General features: G+C 42.0%; 1 protein-coding gene across 1 annotated transcript in view; it reads right to left on the bottom strand.

Annotated features, from left to right (window-relative positions):
* LOC147724112 (ras-related protein Rab-10-like) overlaps positions 1-27,615 on the bottom strand; it is a 116,424-nt gene that overhangs the window by 44,015 nt on the left and 44,794 nt on the right. Inside the window, exon 4 of the mRNA XM_086965697.1 lies at positions 7,262-7,351. Coding sequence (XP_086821823.1) covers positions 7,262-7,351 — 90 coding nt within the window. The remainder of the gene's footprint in view (positions 1-7,261; positions 7,352-27,615) is intronic.

A 27,615-nucleotide genomic window follows, 5' to 3' on the forward strand; every position in this document is an offset into this window, starting at 1 on the left:
GGATTAAAAGACACGCAGAGACAAGCTAGACACATTCCAAATGTTTTTGATGATGTTTCTTTGACCATTAAAGATGTGCAATCCACACACTTGCTTCTTTCTTTACCAGATAGGGAAGATAGTCCTCTCGAAATGGAAAGATTACTTGAGGAGCTTGATGTAGAGACTGACTACAGTATGGCGAGTGGCTTGAAAAGCAAATCTAGATGGACACCCACATTATCAGGGGGTAATGTGATTGACAATTTCCACAGACACGTTCTGGAGGATCTAAACAGAACTAACACCAAGAATCTAAACACCAAATTCAAGTACAAAGATAACTTGACTATAGGGGAACGGCTAGCACTTTCTACTTTGAGTAATAATCCCAACATCATCATCAGGGAAGCAGATAAAGGGGGCAATGTAGTGGTCATGGATCTTACTGACTACAACCTTGAGATTCATGGCCAACTCAATGACGACTCATGTTATGAGTTACTTAACCATAACCCAATGGGTCCAATAACTCTTTTGATTAATGGACTTTTACTTAACTGGAAACAGTCTGGCCTTCTGGATGACAATGAGTACCTGTACCTCAAAGTCTTCAGACCCACGTATCCTTGGCTGTATACCTTACCCAAGGTGCACAAGAATCTACCATTTCCTCCGGGAAGACCGATAGTATCGGGGATTGGGGGTCCCACCGAAAGAATCGCAGAGTATGTGGATCTTTTCTTGGGACCCTTAGTTAAGAACCTTCCTTCCTACATACAAGACTCCAAACACATACTGAGCATCATGTCAGACTTGGAATGGCAACGAGACACCAGGCTAGTAACCATGGACGTGGTGTCTCTCTACACCAGTATTAATCCCGAACTAGGCTTATCAGCCATTACCAAACTTCTTTCCAACAGACCAGCCTCACTTTGGGCACATACCAATATGCTGCTACACATGATGAAAATCATCCTAGAGAATAACTTCTTCATTTTCGATCGAAAGTGGTATCGACAAAAGAAGGGAGTAGCCATGGGCTCCAAATTCTCACTCTCCTTTGCGAATCTCTTTATGGGGGCTCTGGAGGCTGACCTCATTTGGGGCACCAAAGGGACTCAATACATCGACTCCATAGTCTTTTGGGGTCGATACATTGACGATTGTTTCCTCTTATGGTCGGGATCTGAGTAACTTCTTTCCTTTTTTGAACATTTAAACCCCAACATGTGGGAAATAAGCTTTACCATGCACCACAGCCTGACCAATATGGAGTTCCTAGATTTAGAATTTTACTCACATCCTTGTAGTGACACACTCCGAATATCGTGAACGTCATCACTAATCACATCCATATGTGCGAATGAACACGCACGTCACTACTGCATGTATGAGGCACTTTTGTCACCATATGCAGTATATTAAAGTGATATGACGCATTAATGTACATGTATACGTTATATTTTTTGTACCATCAACCCTGAAGAGTCGTGTTGACTCAACTGTACACGACGAAACACGTGTCGGCTTACTGTGACATTCCTCAAGTCTGGACACAATAAACCATCACCTTGCTGTGATAAGAAACACACGAAAGATTCTGCTTCTGTTCATCATATTACATTGGTCATTGTACTATTTGTTGTAACACTTTATTGTAGTTGCGAGAGCACAGCTGTGTACACACTTAGCCAAAAGGCAGCAAAGAGCTCTACAATGAAAAGGCAAGACACAGTCAATGAGTGATTGGAGTAGTAACAGGGTTCTGGGAACACAAATAGACTGTCACTGCACTGTCATGTATTGGTCTTTAAGGAGGTGCATCTTGAGCTATTTTCTAAACTGGAGCAGGGTTGAAGCAATCCTGATGGATGCAGGGATGTTGTTTCAGACAATCTGTTGAATATATAGAGGAGACCTGTTGCACTGACAGAAGGTGTGTCCTGAGATCCAAATGGACATGATGCACCTGTCAATAAGATGCACCAGGGTGCTGGTTGTTTTGGCTTTATAAATAATGCAGCTGGTTTTGAAAATGGTGAGGGCCAGCAGGGGGAGCCAGAGGAGTTCCATCAGGATGGGGAGGTATGATCATATTTCTTTAGGTCCTGAATGAGATGAACTGGTGTGTAGGCCATAAGGAGACCAGTGTAGAGTTTGGCCCTGGAATAGGGCACTGCCACCATCCAGACACAAAATTACAAGGGCTTGAACAGCAGTTTTGAAATCACTTTCTGGTAGGGATGGCTTTACCTTTTTTAGAATAGAGAGATGGTACCAGGATGGTTTGGTTTTCTTTGCAATGTGTTACCTGAGGGTAAGGTTGTGTCGAGGATTAATCAAAGTGACTTGGCCTCGAGTGAAAGTTAAGTTGGGGTTTGAATCTATCCAGGGCATTGTCATTGAGCCAGGATTAGACTAGCTTTTATTCCTAGTAAATACAAGGAACTCTGTCTTACTGGGGGGAGGGGGGGTGAGGTGAAGTGTATCCAGGTCTGGATGTAATACAAACAATTTTTGAAGCATTGGATGACTGACTGGGGGAAGTTTCAAGCAGAGTTCTGCATCATTGTCATATTGGGGAATTTTATGCTATTATCAGTGAGGAGAGCCTCAAGTATAGTTTTAACATGACAAGGGACAAGATGGCACCCTGGTGTTCTCCGCAGGTCATAAGGATCATCTGGGATCTGGAGGTTTTCATGCCAATCAAATGGTGTTGATTGGACATGTATAAAGAGAACAAGTGAAAGTGAAGGATGTTGTTAGCGAATCCCATTCAAGACTTCAGGTGTGGATGAGGGTGGGATGATCGGTGTTGTCAAATGAAGCTGAGAGATCCAACAATATCAGGAGGCAGGAGTCATCTTTAGCTGCGGTCATAAGGGTGTCATCTACTAGTTGTACATATATGTTTCTGTGCTGCAGGGTGATCTGAAATCTCAGTGTGTTGGAGAAGCATGGCCAAATGTGGAGGAAGAAAGCAATTTTATAAGAGTGCTCTATACCCACTTTCCAGTCCCAAAGCAACAGCTTCTGAAATAGAGTGAGTGGGTTTAAAAGAATATGACTGTTATTTGTTATTGATTTAATAAGGATCCCAAAGGTGTGGGGATGGCTAACTTGAGATTGTTTAGAGGGGTTTACTGAGGAGAGAGAACGCCATTGCTAGAGTCCCACATTGTCTTCCACTTTAAATGCTCTCTTCATATCTTGCATGAGGCTGAAGAGTATAACTTGTAAAATGATGCATGATTTATTCTGCCACTTATGAGTCCTGACCTGTGTTGTGGTGCTCAAACCAGGGACTACTCCAGTGGGCCTGCGTTGGTGAAATTAAGATACAGGAGATCACCCTGTACCATGATGAGATAATAGAAATGAAGATTAGTCTCTCTTTGAAAGAGAGCTGAATGTTTTGAATCCTTCTTTAGCCTCTTAAGCGCTGCCGACGGCCAACGGTCGTCACGAGCGCTACCTCCCCAGTGCTGCGCACGACCATTGGACGTCCATTCAGCACTAGTTCCAATGGACAGAGCAGCACTGGGGAGGGATATTTGCGCCGCAGCTAAGGTGTTAATTAATCATGTGTTGGAACAGGTGTGCATACCAACAAAAGCAAACAAATTGATTAGACAAATATGTATTCCTCTAGAAACCTCAAGTAGACAAAGGAGATGGAGGTCTGAGGGCAGCCCCAGCTCCAGCCAAAATTTTCCAAGGCCATCCATCCAGATGACTTTGTTCCTCTAGTTCTCTGTTCGTATTTGTTTCCAAAACCAAAAGGAAAAAATGGCTCAGCAGCTCCTACTCCTACCTTGCAGCTAGGGATTGGAACGCCCTATGGCAGCAGCTTCCGGCCATAGTGGATATTCAGGCCTTTAAGTGCCATCGTAAAACCTGGCTCTTTAGACTTGCATTCTGATCCCAGACCAGCCAGGATCTTATTCTGCTTTAGCGGCGGGATACTCTTTGAGTAGCTGTTATGCTTTTAAAATGATAGACAGAGAGATAGATAGATACCTTCCAATGGGTGGTGCTATTGGCAGCAGTCAACTGCAGAACTGCCCTTCATCTGAAAATATACTCTATGATAGTGAAGGTAAATCTCCTGAACGCAGATTTCAAGAAAATATCAGAAAGAGTTAACACAACAGAACAGAGACTTGTGCTGAAGAACAGCCCTTGAATGGAAAATATACTCTGTGATGGTCGAGCTGAGTCTGCTACATGTTGATGTCACAAGAATGTTGGAAAGACTTGGCACAAAAGAACATGGACTTGTGGCAGTCCAAGTGATGTGAAACAAAAGAAACACTTATGAAACAACTGGGGAGTGATTCCCTACTTCTCCAAAACCAATAGAAAATATAGAAGGCCCTCCAGGTTGCAAATATGTTGATTTAATAAGGATTCCTAAGAAAGTTGATAGCCCAAGTATGAAGTTATTCATCAAGGACTGGATAAGGGCAGTGTGCAAACCTAATCATCCGTTGGCCGTCTTTTGTGTGTAAAAAAAAGTAGAGGGCCCACATTACAGGCTAACTAAATTATTGTGCCATCAATACCAACATATAGGAAACGAGAAGAAGTGGTCTGATGCCCTGTGAAAACTTCAGGTACTACCCTTATCTGACTTTTTGCAGGCAATTCAAGGGCAATCAACATGCTGTGACTGGATGAAGAGGAAGTTCCAGAACCAGATGGGATACCAGATGGAATGATATTTCTTACCTTAGGTCGATATTCCTGACCTCCATATTCTTGCTGTCGATATTCCTGACCCACAATATTAATTACTCGAAAAACAAATTTGACCGCGGAAAACAAATTTGACCGCGGAAAACAAATTTTTTAGATCTGTTTTGGGCGTTCCGCAGTCAACCCCATCCTATACTGTCCACCAGGAGTTAGGAGAAGGCTTCATCATCGATGTGGTTAGAACAGCACCATTAATTGCATGGCTTAAGATATGGCTCAATCCTGAAATTCCCTTAAACCATACTATAATAAGGGATTGTCTGACCCTAGACAATGTACATAGGATTGGATGGTTAAAGTACATCAAGGACAGTTTTTGTAGGTTGGGGAGGCCTGAATTATACACAGTCACTGACTCCATAACATCCAATGACGTCGTCTTTATCAAGGTTGCTATGAAGGAGCTCCTCTCCTTGGAGAGGGAAGAAATAGAGCTAAAGAAACCTTGTGTTAGGGCCAGCCTTTTGCTGGCTATACCTAGTGGTCCTGACAACTATCTCAATGTGGTGACTAATCCCTATCATAGGTTCATTTTAACCCGTTTTAGACTTAACCTGATTCATTTTAACTTGGGTTTTTACTCTGAGTGGAGTACCCCTGAAAAGGCCCCGCCCTGTCCTTGTGATCTTTTTTCAGAACAGAGCACAATGCACTTTATAATGTTCTGCAGCTATTATAATGAGGCCCGGAGGTTGTTTCTCGTTCCTATACTTAAGGAAGCGGGATTTATTTTGGTCCGACCTGCTCTTATTTACCTACAAATGTTGCAAACCCCCAGGATCATGTTTTTTGTGGCAAATTTCCTGGTGAGAGCAATAAGAAGCAGGAATATCAGATTTAAAAATGCATCTACCTCCTTTTGAAGCCCAGACTCGTTTATTAACTAGTCTGGCTGCTGGCAACTTTTGGTTAAGAACTCTAGATCACAGTGTATCAGGGCTTGTAGTTACCTTATTACAATATTTATGCGGGGACCCACCCTTGGAATATTGCACTTTATTATGCACTTTAGTACTATTGCACTTTAATACTATGTAATTACAAAGTATCAATGAATTATAACATGGTACATTGATTTTTATCTAAAATGTTTTCTTTTAAATGCTTTTAACTGTTTTTATTCATGCTATTTGTTGTCTGTGATTTTATGCCGTTGTCTTTGTATGATATTAAGTTATCGCAATAAAGAATTTTGACTGACTACTCGATATTTGTACAACTCAATATTTTGTACTTGATATTCTGACTGCACCATCTGCTGCAATGAGAATCTTTCACCTTAGTATTAATGCTCGGTTCAATGGCCCCAAATATGTGGCACCCTCTGAATTTACTTGTGGATACATGAAATGTCACACCTTCCAGAAGAAAAACGCATTTAAGGAGAAATCTTTTGTGTGTTTATGTACCTGACTGAGTAATCGAGGCTCGTGAAAATACCTCATGTTTACAATAAAAGAACATAAAAGAAATCTACAGCCTCAAGGACCATCTATTTTAAATCAAAGGAAAGTGTGAGTTGTATGCAGTATTTACTGTATTCACGGTTATCACTAATAGAATGAATATTGTTCTAGAAGAAGGTAGCGATCCCGGGGCTGAAAAGAATTTCGCTGTTCTCTTTTTCACAAATAATTATGGCATCAGTTAAATAAACGCATGCTTCTGTTTAACCTCGGTTCTTCGGGCAACATACTATCAATCCTCATCTAACAGCTCCAGATCATAATATGTGTCAGCAGCTCACATTTGTTTGCAAAATGAATGCTTCTTTCTTTGCTTTCACATTACCATCGCTGCCGAGTGCTCCTGTGTCATGCAGACACCTTTAGCAAGTCCTGTTTTTTAGTCCTGGTTTTTATTCACTTTGCATTCTGGGAATTGTAGTTTTATAATTCACATTATCGTTAATGTTGTAAGTGTCCCAGTGCGCACCATAGACCTCTGTTTCACTGGTTGTGCAGTTCACTATACATATTGTCACCTTACACATTACGTATTCAGCTTCTAGGGTCTGTCCCCTGAAAATTGCAAATGGAATATCGAAGCATAAGAATACGGGGGACAAAATATCGAAACCAAAGATCAAAAGGTAAGTATAGATTTTCTATTGTATCCCGCATATTTGTACCTTTTATAATATATATATATCTTCAAGGTGTGTAGATGTGGACTTAGGAATTATAAATCTGTGCTTTCTCTATATACACTTGCATTTCGATATTTTGGTCTTTAATATTTTGTGCATTATATTCTTCTATTGCGAAAATGATATCCTCGCTATTTAGTATTACATTTAGCAGCTAGCAACTGACGTAGACATCATGCACAAAGAAAGGACACAAAGAGTTAATATTTGCATAAGGTAAGGAACCTATTCGGATCTTCAGAACAACATTAGAGTAGCCAGACATAACACAAAGGTTGCACTTATAAAAGACGCATTCTTGAGTAAGAATCACGAACGCGGTAAACGACTCAATTATCACATCAGTCATCTCAAATGCATACATACCCTTTCTCCTTTTTCTTTTTGTATAACTCGTTTGTGTTCTTTGTCACATTTATTTCCCAGGAGTATTATTTCAACCTCGTCGCCTGCTTTCTAGTTAACAAAAATACAGAAGGAAAGAGGCATCATGTGAAACAGGTGTCTCAAAGGTGAGCGCATACTGTCCTACATCACTTTGTTCCTGTGGACTTTTTCCATTTGCAGAAATTATGTGGAGGTTAACACTATACTCTTACTTTTAACATGCTAAAGACCCATATTCAGTTGAATATGGCAACCAAAAGAAAGACAGACTATCGACATGATTCTCAAAGCAATTTGAGAGTTGAAATTCCCTTTACACGTGCAAAAAAGCTTTTTTACGAGTGTAAAGCCATGTTCTAAAACAAGATTTTACAAAGATGTACTCAAACCTATTTTTGAGAGAGTAAACTGGAAATTGCTGATGTTTTTGTAGAGTAGATTTGGACCCTGTGAGTGTTGCACATTCCCAGGAATATGCAAATATACCTCTGAATTTACTTCAAACGTAGGAGAAAACCTATCAAAGAACCTGTGCTACTTTTTATGAATTTAGCTCTATGTTAGCAGGGAGTCATCCATTTTGACTCCATAGTTAAGGTTGTAGCTTATGTTCCATAAACAGTAAGGGGCTTTTTTTGTGCCCAGAATTATTTATGAGCCACAGTCAAGCCGGGTAATTCAGTGTGGAAAATTACAGGGGTCACAGAGCTCTGTAAATGAGAGAAAGTTCAATGCCCCGAGCACTCAAGGTGCAGAGCCTACAAACAGAGAGGGTCTCACGAAAGTTTCTTAGACTGGACAGTGACCGTGTGTGGAGGGTAGGTTTAGGTAGAGTGCAACACAGTAGTGTAAGAAACAATACAGCATAAATGTTGAGACAAAAGTTGTGTGTACACAACCGTTTTAATAATAACTAAAATATAATAAATACATTTACTGTATAAAGAGTCAGTTCAGGTAAAATTGAAATTACACAAAAGTCAATACTACACAATATCAAACGTAATACTCAATACACAGCAAAGTTTAATTGGGCCAGTGGCCCCACTTTGGAAACAGTTCTTTTTAACTAAAGTCACTGAAAAAAGCCAGTAGTTGCAAAACATAATACAGCTATACAACCAAGGGCCTTGTCTGCATCTGCAATATTGTAAATGTAATCGCTAATGTTATTGAAATTTAATTAGGCTGGTCCCAAATAGGTCTGGGCGAAATGATCTGCACAATGGACAGGGAAGGTGTGGCTGACCGTAGTTATTGTGAAAGGTTGATAAGCTGTGAATCACAAAGGTCTCATCACAGAGACCCATTCTGACTTGTAGAGAAAGAAGAGGAATGTCAACCTACAAACCTAAAAGCTAAAAGATGATTCCAGATCATGATATCCCCCAAGAGCTATTCTGAAACTGCACTTGTAATGTTGGGGCAGATCTAGTCTTTGTTATGTTGACCCTTCATTTGCATTCGTGGTAAAATGCTTACTTTATCAGACATTCCTGCTGTACAAAGGTGTCACACTAAAATATTGAATTTACTTCATCTACTCATTTGGAAACTATGGGCCATATGAATGAGCACATTTCCCCTTAGACGCAGAATGGGTAAAAACCGTTTCATACATATGGCCCTAAGTCTTAGCAGAAAAACCTCCATTCTGTGCGGGTTTCCCTGTTGGTACGCGTGGAGTAAGCAAGCCTCTGAAACTGGTAAATCACCGATCAATAAATTGCCTGTTTCTATAAATCTCCCATCTTCAGTTTCATTTATTTTCCTCTTTTATCAATTATGTGTCTATACAAGTTGAAAAATGGAAGGGTAAGCCGTCCTGCCATCAACAGAAAATGTATTTTCATGTCCTCTGCTCTGATAAACTCAGACACATTTTCTGTTGGTTAAATGCTTACTTTGTCAGACAAATTTCATTTGCTTTGCCTCATCAAAATCCCTCTGGTCTAAAAATTCTAAGAATGCACACACTGTGTAACCTTCTTGTAACTTGTATCATTCCTCTGTGCTGAGCAAGCTCCGAACACTGAAAATATCCCAGTAGCTGAATCATCTACAGCCTGCCTGCCATTTGTGTCTCTCAGCAGTCTAAATAGGCCTCAGATAAATAAGAAAGAATCAATAGACATAAAGATCTGTGCTTCTTAGTAAGCCAGGGGATAAAGGACATTAAGCAGTAGGTGCCACTGTCAAGACTAAAATTAAACGGTAATCAGTATAACAATGCTCATTAATATCGTTGTAAATCATGGGTTTCTGTAATCCCTGTATAATCGCAAATCTCAAATTTCTTAATAATCAGTGACTTGGGACACCCAAGAGGTTAGAACTCTTATGTCACAATGCCCCCTGCCAAAGCCAGCAGCCAAGGTGAAAGACAGGACAGGTCATGGGCTTAATTGAAGAAGCTGTTTAATGCTATGAAAGGGGAACATTGCTTTTCTTTCTTCTGCTCTAATATTTTAGCTTACAAGGACACACAGAAAGAACAAGTTTATTTTTTGCACTCTTTAGATAGTTAGAGAAAAGCTAGACTCGTTGCATGTTTCTACACATTTTGAGGTAATTTATTTCTTATATCACGTATGCACCAATCTAAAGTTAAGCCGGAGTTGTTACTAGTGCTGAATCTGACATACATTTTCTTTCAGGCATGCATGCCTTGTTTTGCCAAGGAGTTATTCCTGACCGTGATTTAGAATAACTAACATACACAAACACATGCACACACACATACAAGGTCTGTTTGAGTGGTCACTATCACATAAGTATGCTCATGCTTTTTCTATAGCCTGTGCTCTTGCTGTCAGCGTCCTAATTATCACATTGACCACAAATAAAAGAGCTACTTTAAGTTCAGTGCTGAGAGGCAACTGGATCTATGGCATTTCCACCAGGTAACCACACATGTGCTACATAAAGTTGCTGTTGAACACTATTAATTTTACACCCTCAATCCCATGGCTTGGCATTCACCAGGCTATAGCCTTATTTAGAGTATTTTTGGTTCATAGCAGGTGCTCCACTGTGCTGCAGTCTTACCTGGTTATATAAAACAACAAGAGCACCCATTCGAGTCAGCACAGGACCTCGGGTAACATATTTAAGAAAACAACAGTGGTCCCAAGCACAAGAAAAATAGCAGCACAAAATGAATATAGACACAATGGAAACTATATTGAATAGTGACTTGTCCAGCCGGACAGAGGTTCAATTTTTACTTTTAACAATGAATATTCTGAAGAGATACCTTCAACATTTCCTTTTTTTTTTTTTTTTAAATTGAAAATTCATTGGTACAAAACAAATACAGCTTAATACGGAAAGATCCATTATCTCATAGTAGTTTTCGATAAGCATAAAAGCATCATAGATACAACCAGACATTCAATAAGAAATATATAGGTGGTTATATATAGGAATAAATATACATATAAGATACTCATCACCGATTAATTATAACTGCCTCTCCCTCCAATTTTTAAAGGGGTCCCATATCTTATTTTCAAAATCACGCTTTTTCTTGCCCTTATAAAAATATAGAGTGGATTCGATGTTATGAATACCAAGAAGCCTAGTCAGCCACATTTGGAAGGTTGGATTCTTCCAAGCAGCTAAAAAGATAAAAGCCTCTGTTTCCTTATTCAAGAGGGCCGTTTTGCTATCACTCCTAAGGATCATTATTGTCGGGGATAGGCAGATCTTTAAGCCTAGCAGCCCCTCTAAAAATTTCTCTATCTCAATTTTAATCAAACTAAGCTTGTCGCAGTGAAAAAACATATGTAATAGGTCTCCTGGACCTTTCTGGCACCTAGGGCAATTACTGTCTATCCTCATGCCCCAATCATATAGCTTGGATGGTGTGTAGTACAGGTTAAAAAGTGTTTTAAAATGCTGAACCTTCAGATTTGAGGATCGAAGTACCTGCTTATCTAAACTCAGGGCCTTATCAAGGTCAGTATCCGGATCTTGAAGTCTAACTGCCCAGGCGACCTCATGTTTCTCAAGATCATCAGGGGATTTTTCAATAAGGGCTTGATATATACTACTAATCCTATCTCCTCCTCTTAGCAAATACCCCAGCACGGGGCAGTATGACTCGAGCAAGATATCCGAAATAACAGTTTTAAGTGTTTGTGTAACCTGGAGGTACTTAAAGATTTGATCGTTGGGGAGACCATACTTCTCTTGTATCCAGTCGAAGCTAACAATGCTTCCATTCAACATCACATCACCCACAGTCCGAATACCCAGCTGCTCCCAGCATTTCCAGGCCCCATCCATACTCAAATTTGGTATATACCCTGAGTTCAACAGCGGGGTATATAGATTTATCTTAGGGATATGACACAGTTTCTGCAGATTTTTCCACAAATCCCACGCGCTCAGCGCCGCCTTATACCGGGATTTTAAAAAAAATCTGCGACTGGTTTTTCTCAACAATACCCCCACGGCCTCCTTTCCCATCAGCAATTCATAAATTGATGGCAATAGATCTGAGGTAGGATCATCTGTGTATCTCTCTCTGGCTACTGACTCAAATAATATAGACATCTGAGATAGCAAACCAGCCCAGTGGTAGAATCTGATATTAGGAATTGCCAAACCTCCGCGTTCCTGAGGGAGCGTCATGAATTTTGCTGCCCTCCTAGTTTTACCATACTGCCATAAAAAGCTGTTAAAAATGGACTCAATCTTTTTTTAACATCCCTTCCTCAATGAAATATGGTATACATCTAAACAGATAGAAGAGTTTAGGCAGCATAGTCATCTTTAACACGTTGGCTCTCCCAATAAGTGTTAGGTGCAATGAGTCCATCCGCTTTAAATCCGATTCTATTTTTTTAAGGAGCGGGGAGTAATTATCCTGTATAATAGACCCTGTTTCAGCATTAATTTCTACCCCAAGATAAGTGGCAGAGTCAACATATCTTTGATCGATTTTAACAATCTCCTTTGAACAGATCACTTGGGTCTTTGACTCATTCAGGCAATACCCCGAGTGCATACCAAACTCGCTAGTGACCTCTACCAGTATCTGCATGGCCTCGGCTGGTTTTGGTGTAATTACTGCCAGGTCATCGGCGTATGCCAATATTTTGCTATGAAAACCATTAGTTACTGCTGGCTGTATTCCCCCATTCTCGAGAATCTGCCTAACCAGCGGGTCGATATATAGAGCAAACAGGATCGGTGAGCAGGGGCAACCCTGACGGGTGCCCTTGCTTATCCTAATCCTGTCCGAACTCTGGCCCATTAACTGAATTCGGGCCATTGGATCGCAGTACATGGCTTTTATGGCCGTCTGAATTTTTGGGCCAAACCCCCTCTCCATCAATACATTCCATAGGTAGAGCCACCTGACCCGATCGAACACTTTTTCTGCGTCAAGGAGGATCATGGCGACTCCTCTTCCCCCAGTAGCATAGGCCTCGAACAGCGATATTGCACTTCTAATATGGTCAGCCGTTCCTCGACCAGGGATAAACCCATGCTGCCAGGGGGAGACGAGCCCACCAATAACCCTCCCCAACCACATAGCCAGAATCTTGGAATACAGCTTATTGTCCGAATTAATCAGAGATATGGGCCTATATGACCCAGGGTTTTCCTTCGGCTTTCCTTTTTTATGGAAGACTACGATGTTGGTATCTTTCCATGTTTCCGGGATCTTACCCGTACCTATAATGCCATTAAATAGATCCGCCAGTATGGGGCCCAGCTCTCCCGAGAGACACTTATACATCTCGAGAGGGATGCCTTCTGGCCCAGCAGCCTTACCAGCAGCCAGGTCAGATAGCACCCCGCGGATCTCATCCACTGTTATATCCAGCTCCAATTTTTCTCCTTCTGTTGGTCCCAATTTAGGACCATTATCCGGGTACCTGCCAGTTGGGCACGTCCCACCCATTTCCTCCTTATACAAGGTTTCATAAAAATTTGCGAAAACTGAGAGGATGCCCTGGGGTTCCACCACATCACATCCATTCTCGCGGATGCTCATTATATTTTTGGTGTAATCTTGCCTGATCCTTAGCGCTAATTCCTTGCCAGCCTGCTCCCCAGTCTCGTACACCTTCCTCTTATATATCCAATATTCCGCTGCCACCTTTTCTGCAAGATGTTTTTGTAATTCTGCTTTAATTAGGCAGATGTTGGGTTGGCTCTCTCTACCTTCCCTTCCTTGGGTTAAATCTTGGCAGTGTTGTTCTTCTGCCTTACCTAGATCTCCCTAAAGCTTGACCCTGGTAGCTTGTTCTTTTTTCCTGACCTGGGCATAATAACTAATTACCTCCCCCCTCAATACAGCTTTAAATGAATCCCACACACAATTCCTAGATGCGCTATAACGATTGGCATCAAAGAATTTGCGGGCCCATTTGTGCATATGTTCGTCAAACTGTGCATCGGCCAGAAGCTTCCGATTGAATGTTCAAGCCCTACAATTCCTAACTAGCTCCATACCATTATAGATAATTGCCAACGGATTATGATCCGAGAGGGCCTTGGGAAGTTTCCTAATACTGATCTTGCTAATTTCTGTAGATGATATTAAGAAATAATCCAGTTTACTATACCTCTGATGGGGACAAGAGAAGTATGTATAACCTGGATCTCTAGGCTCCTTTGCCCCCCCAGATATCAATTAAACCATGCGACAACATCATAGACCGGAGAGCCATGAATACCCTTGGTTTTCTGCCAGCATATGAACTTCCCACAGAAAGATCCGTGGAAATATTGAAATCACCACAAACCAGTATGGGAATCAGCCATGATGACAGTTCCTCTTCCAGAATTTCGAAAACCTCTGGGTCGTCCGGATTTGAGCCATATATGCCACTTAAAGATAGCTTGCCCTACTCCCAGTTCTTGAGGTTGAGACGTAACTATTTCCTCAAGGTGGACTATTTTAAGGAAGCAAATACATTTGCAGAGAAACTTAGAGCTAGGGGTTACCCACGCCGCCTAGTAAAAAATGCCATGAAAAGGGCCTGGTACTGCCCACGGGAAACATTACTAGAACCCAAAGAGAAAAAGCAATCTGATAAATTAGTTTGTGTCACTACTTTTTCCCCGGTGTCTAACAAAATTCGTAACAGCATCAAAAAGAACTGGCACATTCTTAACTCTGGGGATATAGATCTAGATATTCCCATGTTTGCGTTTAAGAGAAGTAAAAACCTGAAAGATCACCTGGTAAGGGCTGCTCTCCCCCTCCCACCTCCGGCCAGTTCTACCCTTATTGATCTAAGGTCACTCCCCCCACTGAAAGGATACTCCAAATGCGGATGCTGTGTTGTATGTGACTTCTGTATTGAAGGTAAAGAATTTGTCTTTGGCGAGATTAAAAATGTATTGAGAACTTTCACTAACTGCAACAGTAGTAATTTGGTTTATGCAATTCTGTGCCCGTGTGACTTGATCTACGTGGGACAGACTAAACAGAAAATCAAATTAAGGATCTCACAGCACCGGAGCCGAATTAGGTGTAAAACCGAGAAAGCGCCCCTCGTGGAACACTTTGTTGATAAAGGACACACCGAAAATGATATAAGATGGACTGTGATCAGCCAAGTGACCTTACCCCCAAGAGGGGGTGACCTCTCTAAACTACTAAACAAAGAGGAACTCAAATGGATTTTGTGTACCGACAGTCTGAATTCAGGACTGAACCAGCAGGAGGACAGGACTAATCTAACATATGAATTATTCTTTTAGAACCATTGTTTCCTTCTTTCAATATACATTGGTTCCAAGTAAAATAAGGGTTATAGCCCTGGTGCTTTGTCTTTGCATCAGACGGTGGTTTATGCTTTGCTTGTTCTTCATCTATTTTAGAGACACCTATAGTGAGACTCCCCATTCGAAGTTAGTGATCCCTCTGCTAGTCCTTTTATTAATAAACGGGTTGTGCTCTGCTCTTGGAAGCCCCTGTAGGCGGTTCCCTTCATGTGGGCAAGGTTCCTGAAGCTCCGGGTTTATCAATTTCAACCCTTTAAGACCACAATGCTTTAGATTGCCCAGACCCATTTCCTTCTGGCTGGTCGGACACTGCGTTCAACTGGTTTCTTGAGATCAGCTGCTTTTGGATACTGTTGAACTTGGAGGTGCAGGAGCCTTTCTATCATCTAAGTCTCACCTACCGAGACTCTGTCTCTTCAAGAGGTGAGTTTTCCATGTGTTACAGTTAGAACATACAGGGCAACAATAGTATTGCATTTTCATCAAAGTACAAACCTTACCAATAGTATGCACTGGGAAAGTGTGCTGTGAATGTACAGCCTGCTCCTGTGGTGTTTATGTTGAGCTCCAGGAATTCAGTTAATAGAAATGACACTCCTGTTGCATATTCACAAGCTGAACCCCGGCCAATAGTGAGGACATTTAGTTTGGAGGCGCCCTTATAACTTTTCTCCCTCTCCCTGCCAGCTCATCTCCAGTGCTCCCTGCTTAAAATACAAGGGCAATTGGTAACCCTTTCATAACTTGGGTCCTGGCTGGATGCAGGTGTTTAAAGAAGCCCAGCTGGTGACAGCTACACTTTTGCCTCCGCCATATGAAAGGAAGCAATGATACACCAGCCCCTGTCGCGGTCAATTAGGGTTCTTATTGACTGCGGCTAATCACCTGTTAGGGTCTTTAGGCACCGGGAGGTGGGTTGGGATCTGAGCCAGGTCTGGAGGTCCTTCCTGAATTGAGGCAGTGAAGGTGATTGCCTGAGATGTAGAGGTAGAGAGTACCAGGTCTTCGTAGCTAGATAGGAGAAGTATCTTCCTCCAGCCGAGGTCTTGCAGATCTGTTGGACAGTGGCCAGGGCCAGTTGGGCAGAGAGGAGATCTCTGGTGGGTGTGTAGAAGGAGATGCAATGGTTGAGGAATGCAGGTACGGTGTTGTGGAGGGCTTTGTAGGCATGCATGAGGAGCTTGAAGGTGATTCTTTTGTTGATTGGGAGCCAGTGAAGGTCTCTCAGGTGACCGGAGAAGTGGCTGTGGTGGGGATGTCCAGGATAAATCTGGCTGAGGTGTTCTGGATGCTCTGGAATTTCTTTCGGAGATTTTGGGTGGCACCGGAATAGAGTGCGTTGCCGTAGTCGAGCTTACTGCTGACGAGCGCCTGGGTGACAATTCTACTGAACTCGTGGGGATCCACTTGAAGATCTTCTGAAGCAGGCAGAGCATGTGGAAGCAGGAGGATGAGATGTTGTTGATTTGGCAGTTCATTGAGACTGAGGGGTCGAGGATGATACCGAAGTTAGATGCGGGGTCAGTGGGTGTGGGAGGAGTCCGAGCACTGCGGGCCACCAGGAGTTGTCACAGGCGGAGGGAGTGTTGACCAGGATGACGACTTTGGTCTGCTCGGAGTTGAGTTTGAGGCAGCTGTCCTTTATCCAGGCGGCGACTGCCTTTATCCGTTGTGAATGTTGCTCTTTGCGGCTGTAGGTTCGTCGATGAGGGTGAGACTCAGTTGGGTGTCATCGGAGTAGGAAACTATGTTAAGTCCGTGGTTTCTGACAATGGTGGTAAGTTGGGCGGGGGACACACAGAATGGCGGTCCATCGAGAGTTGCAGGAATCAGCGTTTAAGTAAGTGAGCAGCCGCTAACCTATACCGGCGCATTCCTTAACCTTATTTTCTTTCCAACCATTGATGAACTGTCATACATTTGTTTTACAGTTCGCCCACTACTTTGTGTGAATTTTGACATGTGGAGTATATTCTTCGGGTTCTAACGATACCCTGAAGTTTCCCAGATAGCGCATGGTGGAACTTATTATCAGTAAGTCTGCCTCATTATTCAGCTTGGTGTGCACTATTTAATTATACTATTACTATAATATGGCATTCCCTGATTACAGGTTCTGGCTATTTACCGTTTCTGTTCTTCAACCGAATTCTTACATCCAGGACAAAAGATGAATCGCTTGTCTGTGCTGCTGGTAAGCCATAGAACACACTTGTAATTAGCCCCTCGCTCTGCTATCATGTATTTCCTACACCTATTATTCATTTAATTTCCCCTGCTTAGTCCCCAGAAAACACAGTCCTGACGAGACCCCGTATCTAGAGCGGGTCGAAACGTCATCAAAACCATACAAAAGAGTGAGCCTGAATTTAATTATCAACCATTGTTTTATGCTCGTCCTTGTGGATTGTTACTAATAACCTGTTTTACGTTTTTTCACACTGTCACACTGTCACACAGTACTCACTAAAATAGGTTATGGTCACTTCACTGGGGTTCACAATAACACTCTGATATGCAATTAAATCAAATAGTCTAATGACTTATGTTTTAGGAAATACGTCTGTGGTACAGGCTGTATGTAACTGTAGAATAAAACTAATTACTTTGGCTCGAGTTAGGTATATCCTTCATCAAAAGGTGTGATGGGCTTTTTAGGGAATGCTAATACACGATTGAGTGTAGATAATCTGTAATAATTGTATTGTGACTCAATGGAGGGTCATGAATGAATAAATACATCTTTGAGTAAGATTGGATAAAAGCAACTACCCGAGTTGCATATCATGTATCGTTCGAGATAAAGGAGTTCCTTCTGAACATTGTTTTGTGCTTCTGAGGACCTCTGGAGCTGATGTTTATAGACTTGAGGAGAACGGTGGGAGCTTGGGTCTCTGGGTTCAGCCGGTAAGGAAGAAGAGGATCCACTCTAAGGCTTTGCCGTGGATGTAGCATCGTGGAGTCTTGTGCAGAGGGTTTGGTGGGAGACGGTGTTGAAGGCAGTAAAGAGTTCCAGGAGGATAAGGGCTGCAGTTTCGCCACAAAGTTGCAGTGAGGAGTGCAGTGTTGGTGCTGTGACTCCTTCTGAAGCCTGATTGGGAGGAGTTCAGGGTGTGGTTTGTTTTGATGAATTTGGTGGTTTGGGCGTTGATGGCCTTCTCAATTACTTTGGCTGGGAATGGGAGTAGAGAGATGGGTCTGTAATTCTCGAGGTCCGTCGGGTCGACAGAGGGTTTTATCAGCAGGTGGTTTATATCTGCGTGTTTCGAGTCTTCAGGGAAGGTGGCGGGCTGGATGGAGCAGCTGATGGTGTGGCAGACTTCAGGGGCAATGGTGGCACCGGCTCAATTGAAAATGTAGTGGGGCAGGGGTTCATGGGGGCTCCGCGGTGGATGGCTTTCATGATCCTTAGGGTGTCGTCAGTGTTAAGGCAGGTCGAGTTGAGCAGGGTCGGCTGGAATCTGAAGCATTGGGTGTGGTGTTTGTGTATGGTTCCTGGGTTGCGAAGCTGTCAGATATCTATGATCTTGGGGTGTGAGAAGGTGGCGAGGTTGTCGCATAGGTCTTAGGAGGTGGGATGTCTGTGACATCCGTGCTGGGTTTGATGAATTCTTTGATCACTGTGAAGAATTCTTTGCTGCTTCGTGCATTGGCAGTTTTCTATTTAGTTCTGATGACGTGGTGGTGGTGTGTGGTGTTGGCGGTTTTGAAAGCTGCATGGTCTACTGAGGTCTTACTGCTCCTCCATCTTCTCTCGAGCTGTCTGCAGGTGCACCTGTACTCTTGGAGGGTGGGGGAGAAACAGCTGGCTTTCTTGGAAGGCTGCTTGACGTATGGTTTAATGAAGGGAGCCAGTGTGTAAGCGCAGTCAGAGATCCATTAATGGAAGTTGTGTGATGAGGCATTGGCATCCGTGGAGGTTGGCTGTGGGGTTTTGCGAAGAGAGGTGGCGAGTTGATCTTCAGAGACCTTGCTCCAGCTTCTGCGTGGGTAGCGGTGGGCGCGGTGGTGTTCGGTAAAAGAGAAGTGGATGCAGTGGTGGTCAATCCAATGTAGTTCGAAGGTGCAGCCAAGAGAAACGGCTAAAGAAGACTGCCATACCGTAGCATGGTCTGTAGTTCTAGTACAGTCAACTGTGCTACAGGCTGTGTTATCATGGTACAGAGAGGGCAACAACAACACCATATGTGGCCATACTTTAGACTGTAGTGCTATGCAAAAGGACATTCTTCTCAACCTGTGTGACACAGGCACTGTGTAGTTCTTCAAGTGCAGAATCAACAGCACTTATTTTGTTCTGTTTAATAGAACTAAAGCACCCCTGCATGATGCTCTTGTTTATATTTTGCAAATTATTTTGACCTAATTTCCCAAAGGAAAATTATATGATTGGTACATATTGCCGAGTTCACAGCGAACAGTTTCTTTGAAGGGAATGAATGTTATTATTTTACTATGAAAAACATTTAACAGAGTGTTAAATTGTAATACTGAATAGCAAAATTAGATGACAAACTGACATTGAATCTTTGTACATGGGTTGCAGGAATTAGGCGCCAGCAAAGAGACACCTATTCAACCACAAATATAACTGTGAAGGAGTAGACGTAGGGGAAGAGAAACACTTACCTTTCCCCGGTGATCAGCCCGATCCCGTCAGTGAAGAAAAGACGGACAGCCAAGATTTAACATTTTTCGACTCCCTCCGTCCTACAGGAAGTGACAGGAGAGAATAGGAAGACTGACGAATGGGAAAGGGGGAAGAGAGAGGAAGAGGCGGAACAACTGGCTTTTAGGACACAGACTTGCAAGGAAGGAGCAGCTGAGAGGAGGAACCCCGAAGACGCCAGAGAACACGCGGAACGAGAGGGGCATCAGGAGAAGACTGAGGTCGGCGCCCAAAGCGAAGGAGACGGGGAGGACGTGGACCGCTGGTGCGAGGACTGGTGGACGCCCCCGGAGGTCGCTGGAAGGCCGCCGCAACTCAGGAGAGTGCGGCAGACGTGGTGAGTGGGACGACAGGGGCGTAGAGGGAAAAGGGGGGACACAGACTTCCCGTAACTCCCTAACGCCCTGTTTTTTTTCCCCTTGAGTGCCGGTTGCGGTCTGCTGTATTCCTGATACTTTATTTTTCCTTTCCCTATATCAGAACCAACACCAACGAACCAGAGTGTGGGGTGTTTGTATTTAAGTTTATGGCAGTGTATGCCCACATTTTTGCCCGAATTCACTCGAGTGTGGAGAGTTTTGATATTTCTCTTAAAACTGCAGAGGGGGTGCATTTTGTTTAAATATTTGGGCAAGGCCCACCTTCATAGAGCAGTAGCCCATTATTGAGCTACATTTCCCCATAGGTGAAAACGTTACTCCTGCATGGTTTTGTTATTAGAGCACTCAGAGCCTGAGATCCACTAAGGGAGAAGAGTCTCCTGACATAACTTCTTTTTGCATAAGGCTTATTAGTTTATTTGACTCAAAGACCTACCAGCTAGTCCATTCTTTTTTTTTTTTGCACTTTGGGTGTGGTGACGCTAATTTGGATTGAAAACAAAACCGAACAACCCACTGACCGCTCTTTCTTTTTCTTGGAGACCCTCTGGGGAGACCATCCAGGAACAGACCATTGGAAGAAGACGGGCAGAAGACCGAGAATCTTTGTGCACATCACCTACTGGACCAATTTGTCTATTCTCATATTGACTTCATCCTGACAACTTTGTCTTTCCAATAATAAAAACATTCAACATTCAACCACCAATCCGGCCTCCGAGTTTCTCTTTCCGCCCATCCCTCCGACAATAACTAACTGTGTGGAGTGCCAATAAATCCATAAGAAAATGCAGTATGTTTCACCTATCCATAATATCACATCAGCAGAAAAGTGTCTAATTATCATGAAGAGAAAAAAAACTTTAGATATGAAACAATCTTAGCTTTTCATTTGACAGCCAAATGTATTTTGGAATTTGTAAACTTGGTAACACTACATGCCACAGATAATAAAACACCAACCAATAGCTGCAGTGTGATCCGATATGTATGTGAATCACACCGACAACAGCCCATGCCAAATATAGGGGTGTTTGCCAGTATAATTTACTGAAGAAAGTCTATGGGGCTAAAAGAAGATAGATGTAGTGGAAGCACGTAATGCAAGGGCGTTCATGGCTGCTGGGGTGCCACTTACATGTCTGATATCGGCAAATAGTATGTAAAAACTTAACAGAAATGGGAATTTGCTCAAGAGAAATATATTGTGAGCAAGCACTGTGCATGCAAGTTGCAAATAAGCTATATTGGTTACTGGAGTGAAGTAACTATACAAAATAGAGCAAGGTGTATTACTTCTATTATTTGTGGGTTGCTCAGTGTTGAGATTACCAGGACAACCTCAGATACATATAATATGCTAGGAGAAGGCCTACCACAGAAAGTACAGATACACGTGGAAGGGAGTATGACATTGTTATAAATGTTAAAACTGTTGTCCAGCTATAGAGCCCTGCAGTCAAGGAACAAATCTGTGGGACAAATAATGATGTAAAAACATTGGACAAGTGACGGAGCTGAACTAAAATTACCCTGATCAGGAGCACAAATATGTTGAGCACGAAATAGACATGGCAACATCCAGCATGTTTGTACCAAATACGACTACTTAAAAAAAAATAAAGAATGCAAGATCTAAAGGGATCAAGACTGCAATTCCTTAACAGTGAATAGGTGTATCAAACAGATATTTATTTATAAATTCCCAAAGTAATAGACTTTTATTGTATGAAGACAGACTATTAAACAGGATAAATCACACCCTTGTTTGTTGGGGAAAAAACATACGTGAGTATACCTTCTTGAATGTTCATGACATACTAACTTAGTAGATTAATTACAACAGCTTTAACCAAGGCAGGGTAATGAAATAACATATCATCAAATTGTACCAATAGATACTCGTCACGATATGAGAAAGGTAGCTACGCAGTCCAGTCTAGGAGACACTTTCTTACTGGAAAGTAGTAAAGATTCTGATGTTAATGTCGGTGTAATACTACCAACTGATCCAAATTGCGCCCTTCCTTGAGTAAATGATACTTCACAATTCATTAAATTAGCATGTATGTTTTTAATTTTAAATGCAAATTATCAATAATATGCATCCATTTATTTAATTCAGTCACAGCCCAATGTATTTCAAATAGGACTCTTCTTCAGAAGTAATTTATATCTGTAAACATGCATGACTGTAATACAGTTACCTGGTTATCGTCACCTGCTCCTATTATATGATAGAAACACTTTCAAAACAACGTTCTGTACCTCACTGAACACCATTCAAATCACGCTGGAATTGCCGTTATTACACAAACCTACACACACGCACGGTTTGAGATTAATCTTTTTCAGTTTTCTCATTATGTAACAGCAGCACTGCCTTCCTCTTTCCCATCCCACTTAAGTCTGTTGTCTATTTTTATTATAGGTGTATTCATAAAGCAACACACTGCAGTGGTTTAGGGAAGCACCTATGAATTTATAAGGAATTAACGGCCAGATTCATGAAAGACCCGTTTTGCGAGTCTGAAATAGCGATTCATAAGGAATCGCTATTACAGACTCGCAAAACGGGATTCATGTAGGAATCGCAAAATTAAATGCGATTCCTACAGATTCCTTATTTGCGATTAGCAAATTGCTAATCGCAAATAAGGAATAACTCCCCATTCATTCCTATGTGCCAAAAGGCCCATAGGAATGAATGGGGAGTATTCCTTATTTGCGATTAGCAATTTGCTAATCGCAAATAAGATAGCGATTTGAAGGGTGCCAGGGATATCCAAAGGACACCCTGTAGCACCCCTTAAATGCACATTTCAACAGGTGTTGCGCACACACATGTCCAAAGGACATGTGTGTGTGTAACATGCAACTTAGAAAAATGCTTTTAAAAGCATTTTTCTAAGTTTTCGCTATTTACCACGAGGTTTGACCTCGCGGTAAATAGCCATCAAAATGGATGATGAATTGCATTTAAGGAATCTCAAATAGAGATTCCTTAAATGTAATTCATCGCTAAATAGCGAAATCGCTATTACCGATTTTTGCATTTGGGATGATGAATCCCAAATGCAAAAATCGCACGCGCAAAGGGCCAGATTCTCAGAATCTGGCCCTTTGCGAGCGCAAATCAGCTTGATGAATCAGGCTGTAAGAACATACATAACAAATAAGAGGACGGAGAGTGGTCAATATAGATATTGTACAATTTAACGTAGAGTGTGTTCTCGAAGACAATTCATATTCAAGAGCAGAAAAAACATGGAAAGAAAGTCTGTAAGAGATCCTGACAATACGTTTATTTTTACTGCTTGTAAGAGATGATCAGGCAAATGTTATCAATCATGCGAAAATCCATGTCTGCTGGCAACTAAGGTTTTGTATCTGTTAGAATGGCACTCATTTCTTTAGCATTCAGTTTTTTCAAATACCAATTCAACCTTTATTCAATAGATTTACAGCGCCCACGTCCTGTTAAAAAAGTGAACCAGCCTATGGCAGGGTAACACACCTCACATCACCATAAAAGCAACACTGTAAATAAGCAAACACTCTACTTTCAATTCAATAAACATTAGGGAATGCAGAATTCAAATCTCACAAACAAGTAAACACTTGCCTCACATCTCATAAATGAAAACGCATAGCAAGATAGGTAGCTCTCTCCACACTTACCCCCTTGAGAACGAAAATACAATAAATATCCTTGCGAAAATCTGCCTGGTTCCAGGCTTGAAATTGTCATCCTATAGAGTATCCTAGACCCAAGGTTCGGGACTATTAAGATTCAAAATGTATCTTTATTAGATTATGTTGCACTCCATGCCACATTAAGATTTAGAGCCTGATTACAAGTCTGGCAGTCCGAGACTCGCTAGGGCGCATCGGTCCGACTGCCATTTTAGGATTTTGGCAGTTGGACCACCTTTGCACCGCTGCAACTGCCAGAAAACCGTGTTCCCTGGCGGTCCTGCAGTGGTTTGAGGGCCACAATATGCTTGGCAGTGCTCTGAGGCACAGCCAAGCATATTAGGACTTTCCTCACCACCAGTGGTGTCATGGAGGTTCTTCCTCCATGTAACTGCAGGCAGTGAGGAAAGAAAGGGGACCCTACAGGACCCTCTCTTGCCCCTGTGCATGGGGTACCAGCAGGGGGCATATGTTGTGCCCCCTGTAGTTTTGCACCCCCAGTTCCTGCACAGAAAGGAATGCACAACATGGTGCATTTCTTCCCGTGCAGGAACGTGCACTGGCGGTCCTGTGGCAGTGCGGAGAGCCTTTAAACAGCACCACAGCGGGACTGCCACTCCGCCTGCCCGACAGACCAAACGTTGTAATCATGCCCTTAATTGCTAACCATTGAATAATCAGAGCAATTTATTTGGAGGTATCCCAAAGGGGGTGAATGAATTGGTTGTGCAGGGAAATACCTCTGTTGATATCAGTGTTATTTCACAGGTATACTCAAGTCCAGCAATGCGTATTTGGTCTTTCTGAGAGTTCAATAAAATGTTCTAAACACATTGGTGTACCGAACTTCTTCCATTTTGGAACATGACTAGCTCACTAGTTACAATTCTCAGGGAGATAAGCACAACAGGGCCTACTCCCCAATGTATTTTGGAACATGTAAGTTTGAACTCTCGTAGTATTATTTTTTTAGGTACTCTTACATGCTTTTGTGAACTGACACCAAATCATCCAAAATGGGAAGAAAATGGAAATAATCAGTGAACATTCATATATAATTAGTACAAATGAAAGGACACTTTTAATAACAGGGAGTTTGACATTTTGGGGTCGATTAAAAAAAGAATGTATGTAAAACAGTATTTCTGTAGTAACTTTCCCTAACTCATACATGTTTATTTATTATTATACTTTTTAGCCATGTCTCATGCATGCCTCCATTCAGAGCCAATGGAATTAGGTGAACCTGCAGTTGTGGCATTTCTGACAAAATTATGGGTTTACCACACTTCCATAAAATCCACCATTTCCTGCATACTAAGCAGATTTCTACAAAGTATTTGTTTTTTTTTGTCCCTTGGTAGATCACATAGGAGAACTAGGAGAGGGAAAAGAACTATACTGTCACAGGTGAACTGGTAGTGCCGTCAGCCGACTGATGTAGTGTTGGCACTCAGTATTGTTCAACCTCTTAAAAGTGCGCCGCGAGATGATAACCATGAAGGAGCGATGTTGCTGCAATTCAAAACCCTTTAAGGTCAGGGGGACCTTGACATTGGGTAAATCTGACCAAGACCAAGCAGCGTTAATCATTGGACAGTGGGGAAAAAAAAAAACATTGTCGAAAGGAAAATCGCCTAGACCCAATTTGAAAGGGGCCAAAAGTAACGTTTATCAGGGTTACCAGATCTTGCTAGATCAATTTTAGAAGTTTGCAGGACTGAGATACGCCAATCTAATAATGTGGGAGGCAGAGGCTCTTTCCATTTCCTGCAAATCTCTCTCCTGGCCAATAGAATACAATAGAAGAGGAGTTTTTTGACAGGACCTTGGACTTCTAACGTTGTTCCGAAGATTACAAGTGAGAGAGCGCAGAACAGAGTTAAAAATTGTAGGGGTGCATCATATTCACGAGTAGTCAGCACCCACATATATAGAGGACTTACTAATTGTGTTCAAATATAATGTAGGGTTGAGAACGAATGTAGATGGTATTAGAATTACACTAAGAGCTAATGTAATGTGCTTAAAAAATCCATAATGCTGTTTTAACATAGCGATGCCGTTTGCTGTGGAGTATTTCACTAATAAGAGTGCGTTTAATAATTCACCATTGTGCCTTTAGCCTTGCTTATTAAACTCACAGTTGTAACGTTAAATGTGATTAACTTGCTTAGGTAGAAGATTGTATTTCGCATTAAAGATTGATGTTAAAGGACGTAAATGTATTTCTTATGTTAGCATGTTGATGCACATAATGTGTATAGGCCCATTTCATGGAAATCGTGTAGGCCTGATTTGAAATGCCTTTTAGTATTAAATCGTAAAAATGTTTTGGAGAAAGCTGCTTCAGCTCAAGTCAATTGCAACATTTGGAATTCGTGAGCCGATTCACATGCGTTCTTTTGCATGTGCAGGACGAAGTAGATAGTGGAGTAGAAGGGCCAATTGTGTATGAGAGTTAGGATGCTAGGCTCAGACGTGGAGGAGTAACCTAGGAATTCAAGGAAGCAACTTGAAGCGAAGAAAAGCCTGGGACCCAAGGACGTTTTAACGGACAAGGATGGAGAGGTGCCATGATGGAAAATTCTGGAAACCAACACCTTCTAGAGGGGCGTACCTGAAGGCGTGTCGTTCGTATTGTGGGGTTTTGTATTAGGGACAGCACCCCGAGGGTGGAGGTAGAGCAGATGGGCTGAGCAGTCGGAGAGAGAGGTTGGGTAGGCAAAAAGAGAGAACGCAGCTAGGACTGAGTAGCCTGAAGATTGAGAGAAGAAAGAAAGTAAGTGAACTCTTTTGAGAGTCACCACTGCTGACACCTTTTTCTGAATGGGACTTTGTTGAGTAGGGATGTCACCAAGAGTAGTGTAGGGACAGACTAACCTGGATTTTATTCCTTTTTATAAATGCTTACTAAAACTCAGGTTATAGAAATTCTTGTTAGCCTGATGATTCTTGAACTTGTTCTTGTATTATTTCTGAGTCGTCTGAGATTCTTCCGTAGGATTATGTTTGTATTAGGCCCGTTTACCTTTCGAATCTTTTGCTGAGATGTTTATACATTCAGTTGTTTTTGGCTTTATAATAAATCTTTGAACTTACAGCCTTATTCATGAAGGCTAAATCGGCTCGCAAAGGGCCGGATTCTGAGAATCCGGCCCTTTGCGAGTGCGATTTTTGCTTTTGGGATTCAGCATCCCAAAAGCAAAAATCGCTAATTGCGATGTCGCAAATGTGCGAGGAAATGACATTTAAGGAATCTCTATCTGAGATTCCTTAAATGCTATTCAACATCCTATTTCAATTTGCGATTTCGCTATTTCTAGGCGCAATTTACCGCGAGGTCAGACCTCGCGGTAAATTGCGAAAACTCAGAAAAATGCATTTAAATGCATTTTTCTGAGTTGCATGTTACACACACACATGTCCTTTGGACATGTGTGTGTGCAACACCTGTGTCACAGATCATTTGAGGGGTGCTACAGGGTGTCCTGTGGACACCCCTGGCACCCTTCAAATCGCAATCTTATTTGCGATTAGCTAATTGCTAATCGCAAATAAGGAATACTCCCCATTCATTCCTATGGGCCTTTTGGCCCATAGGAATGAATGGCGAGTTATTCCTTATTTGCGATTAGCAATTTGCTAATCGCAAATAAGGAATCAGTAGGAATCGCATTTTATTATGCGATTCCTACATGATTACCGTTTTGCGAGTCCTTAATAGCGAATCGCTATGATTCGCTATTAGGGGCTCGCAAAACGGCCCCTTCATGAATAAGGCTGTTAGTTCCTAGTCAGTGGTTCTTTGGGGGTAAAGAGGGGAATTGACTGAA

This window comes from Lissotriton vulgaris, chromosome 4_1, assembly GCF_964263255.1.
Source record: "Lissotriton vulgaris chromosome 4_1, aLisVul1.2, whole genome shotgun sequence".
NCBI lineage: Eukaryota > Metazoa > Chordata > Amphibia > Caudata > Salamandridae > Lissotriton > Lissotriton vulgaris.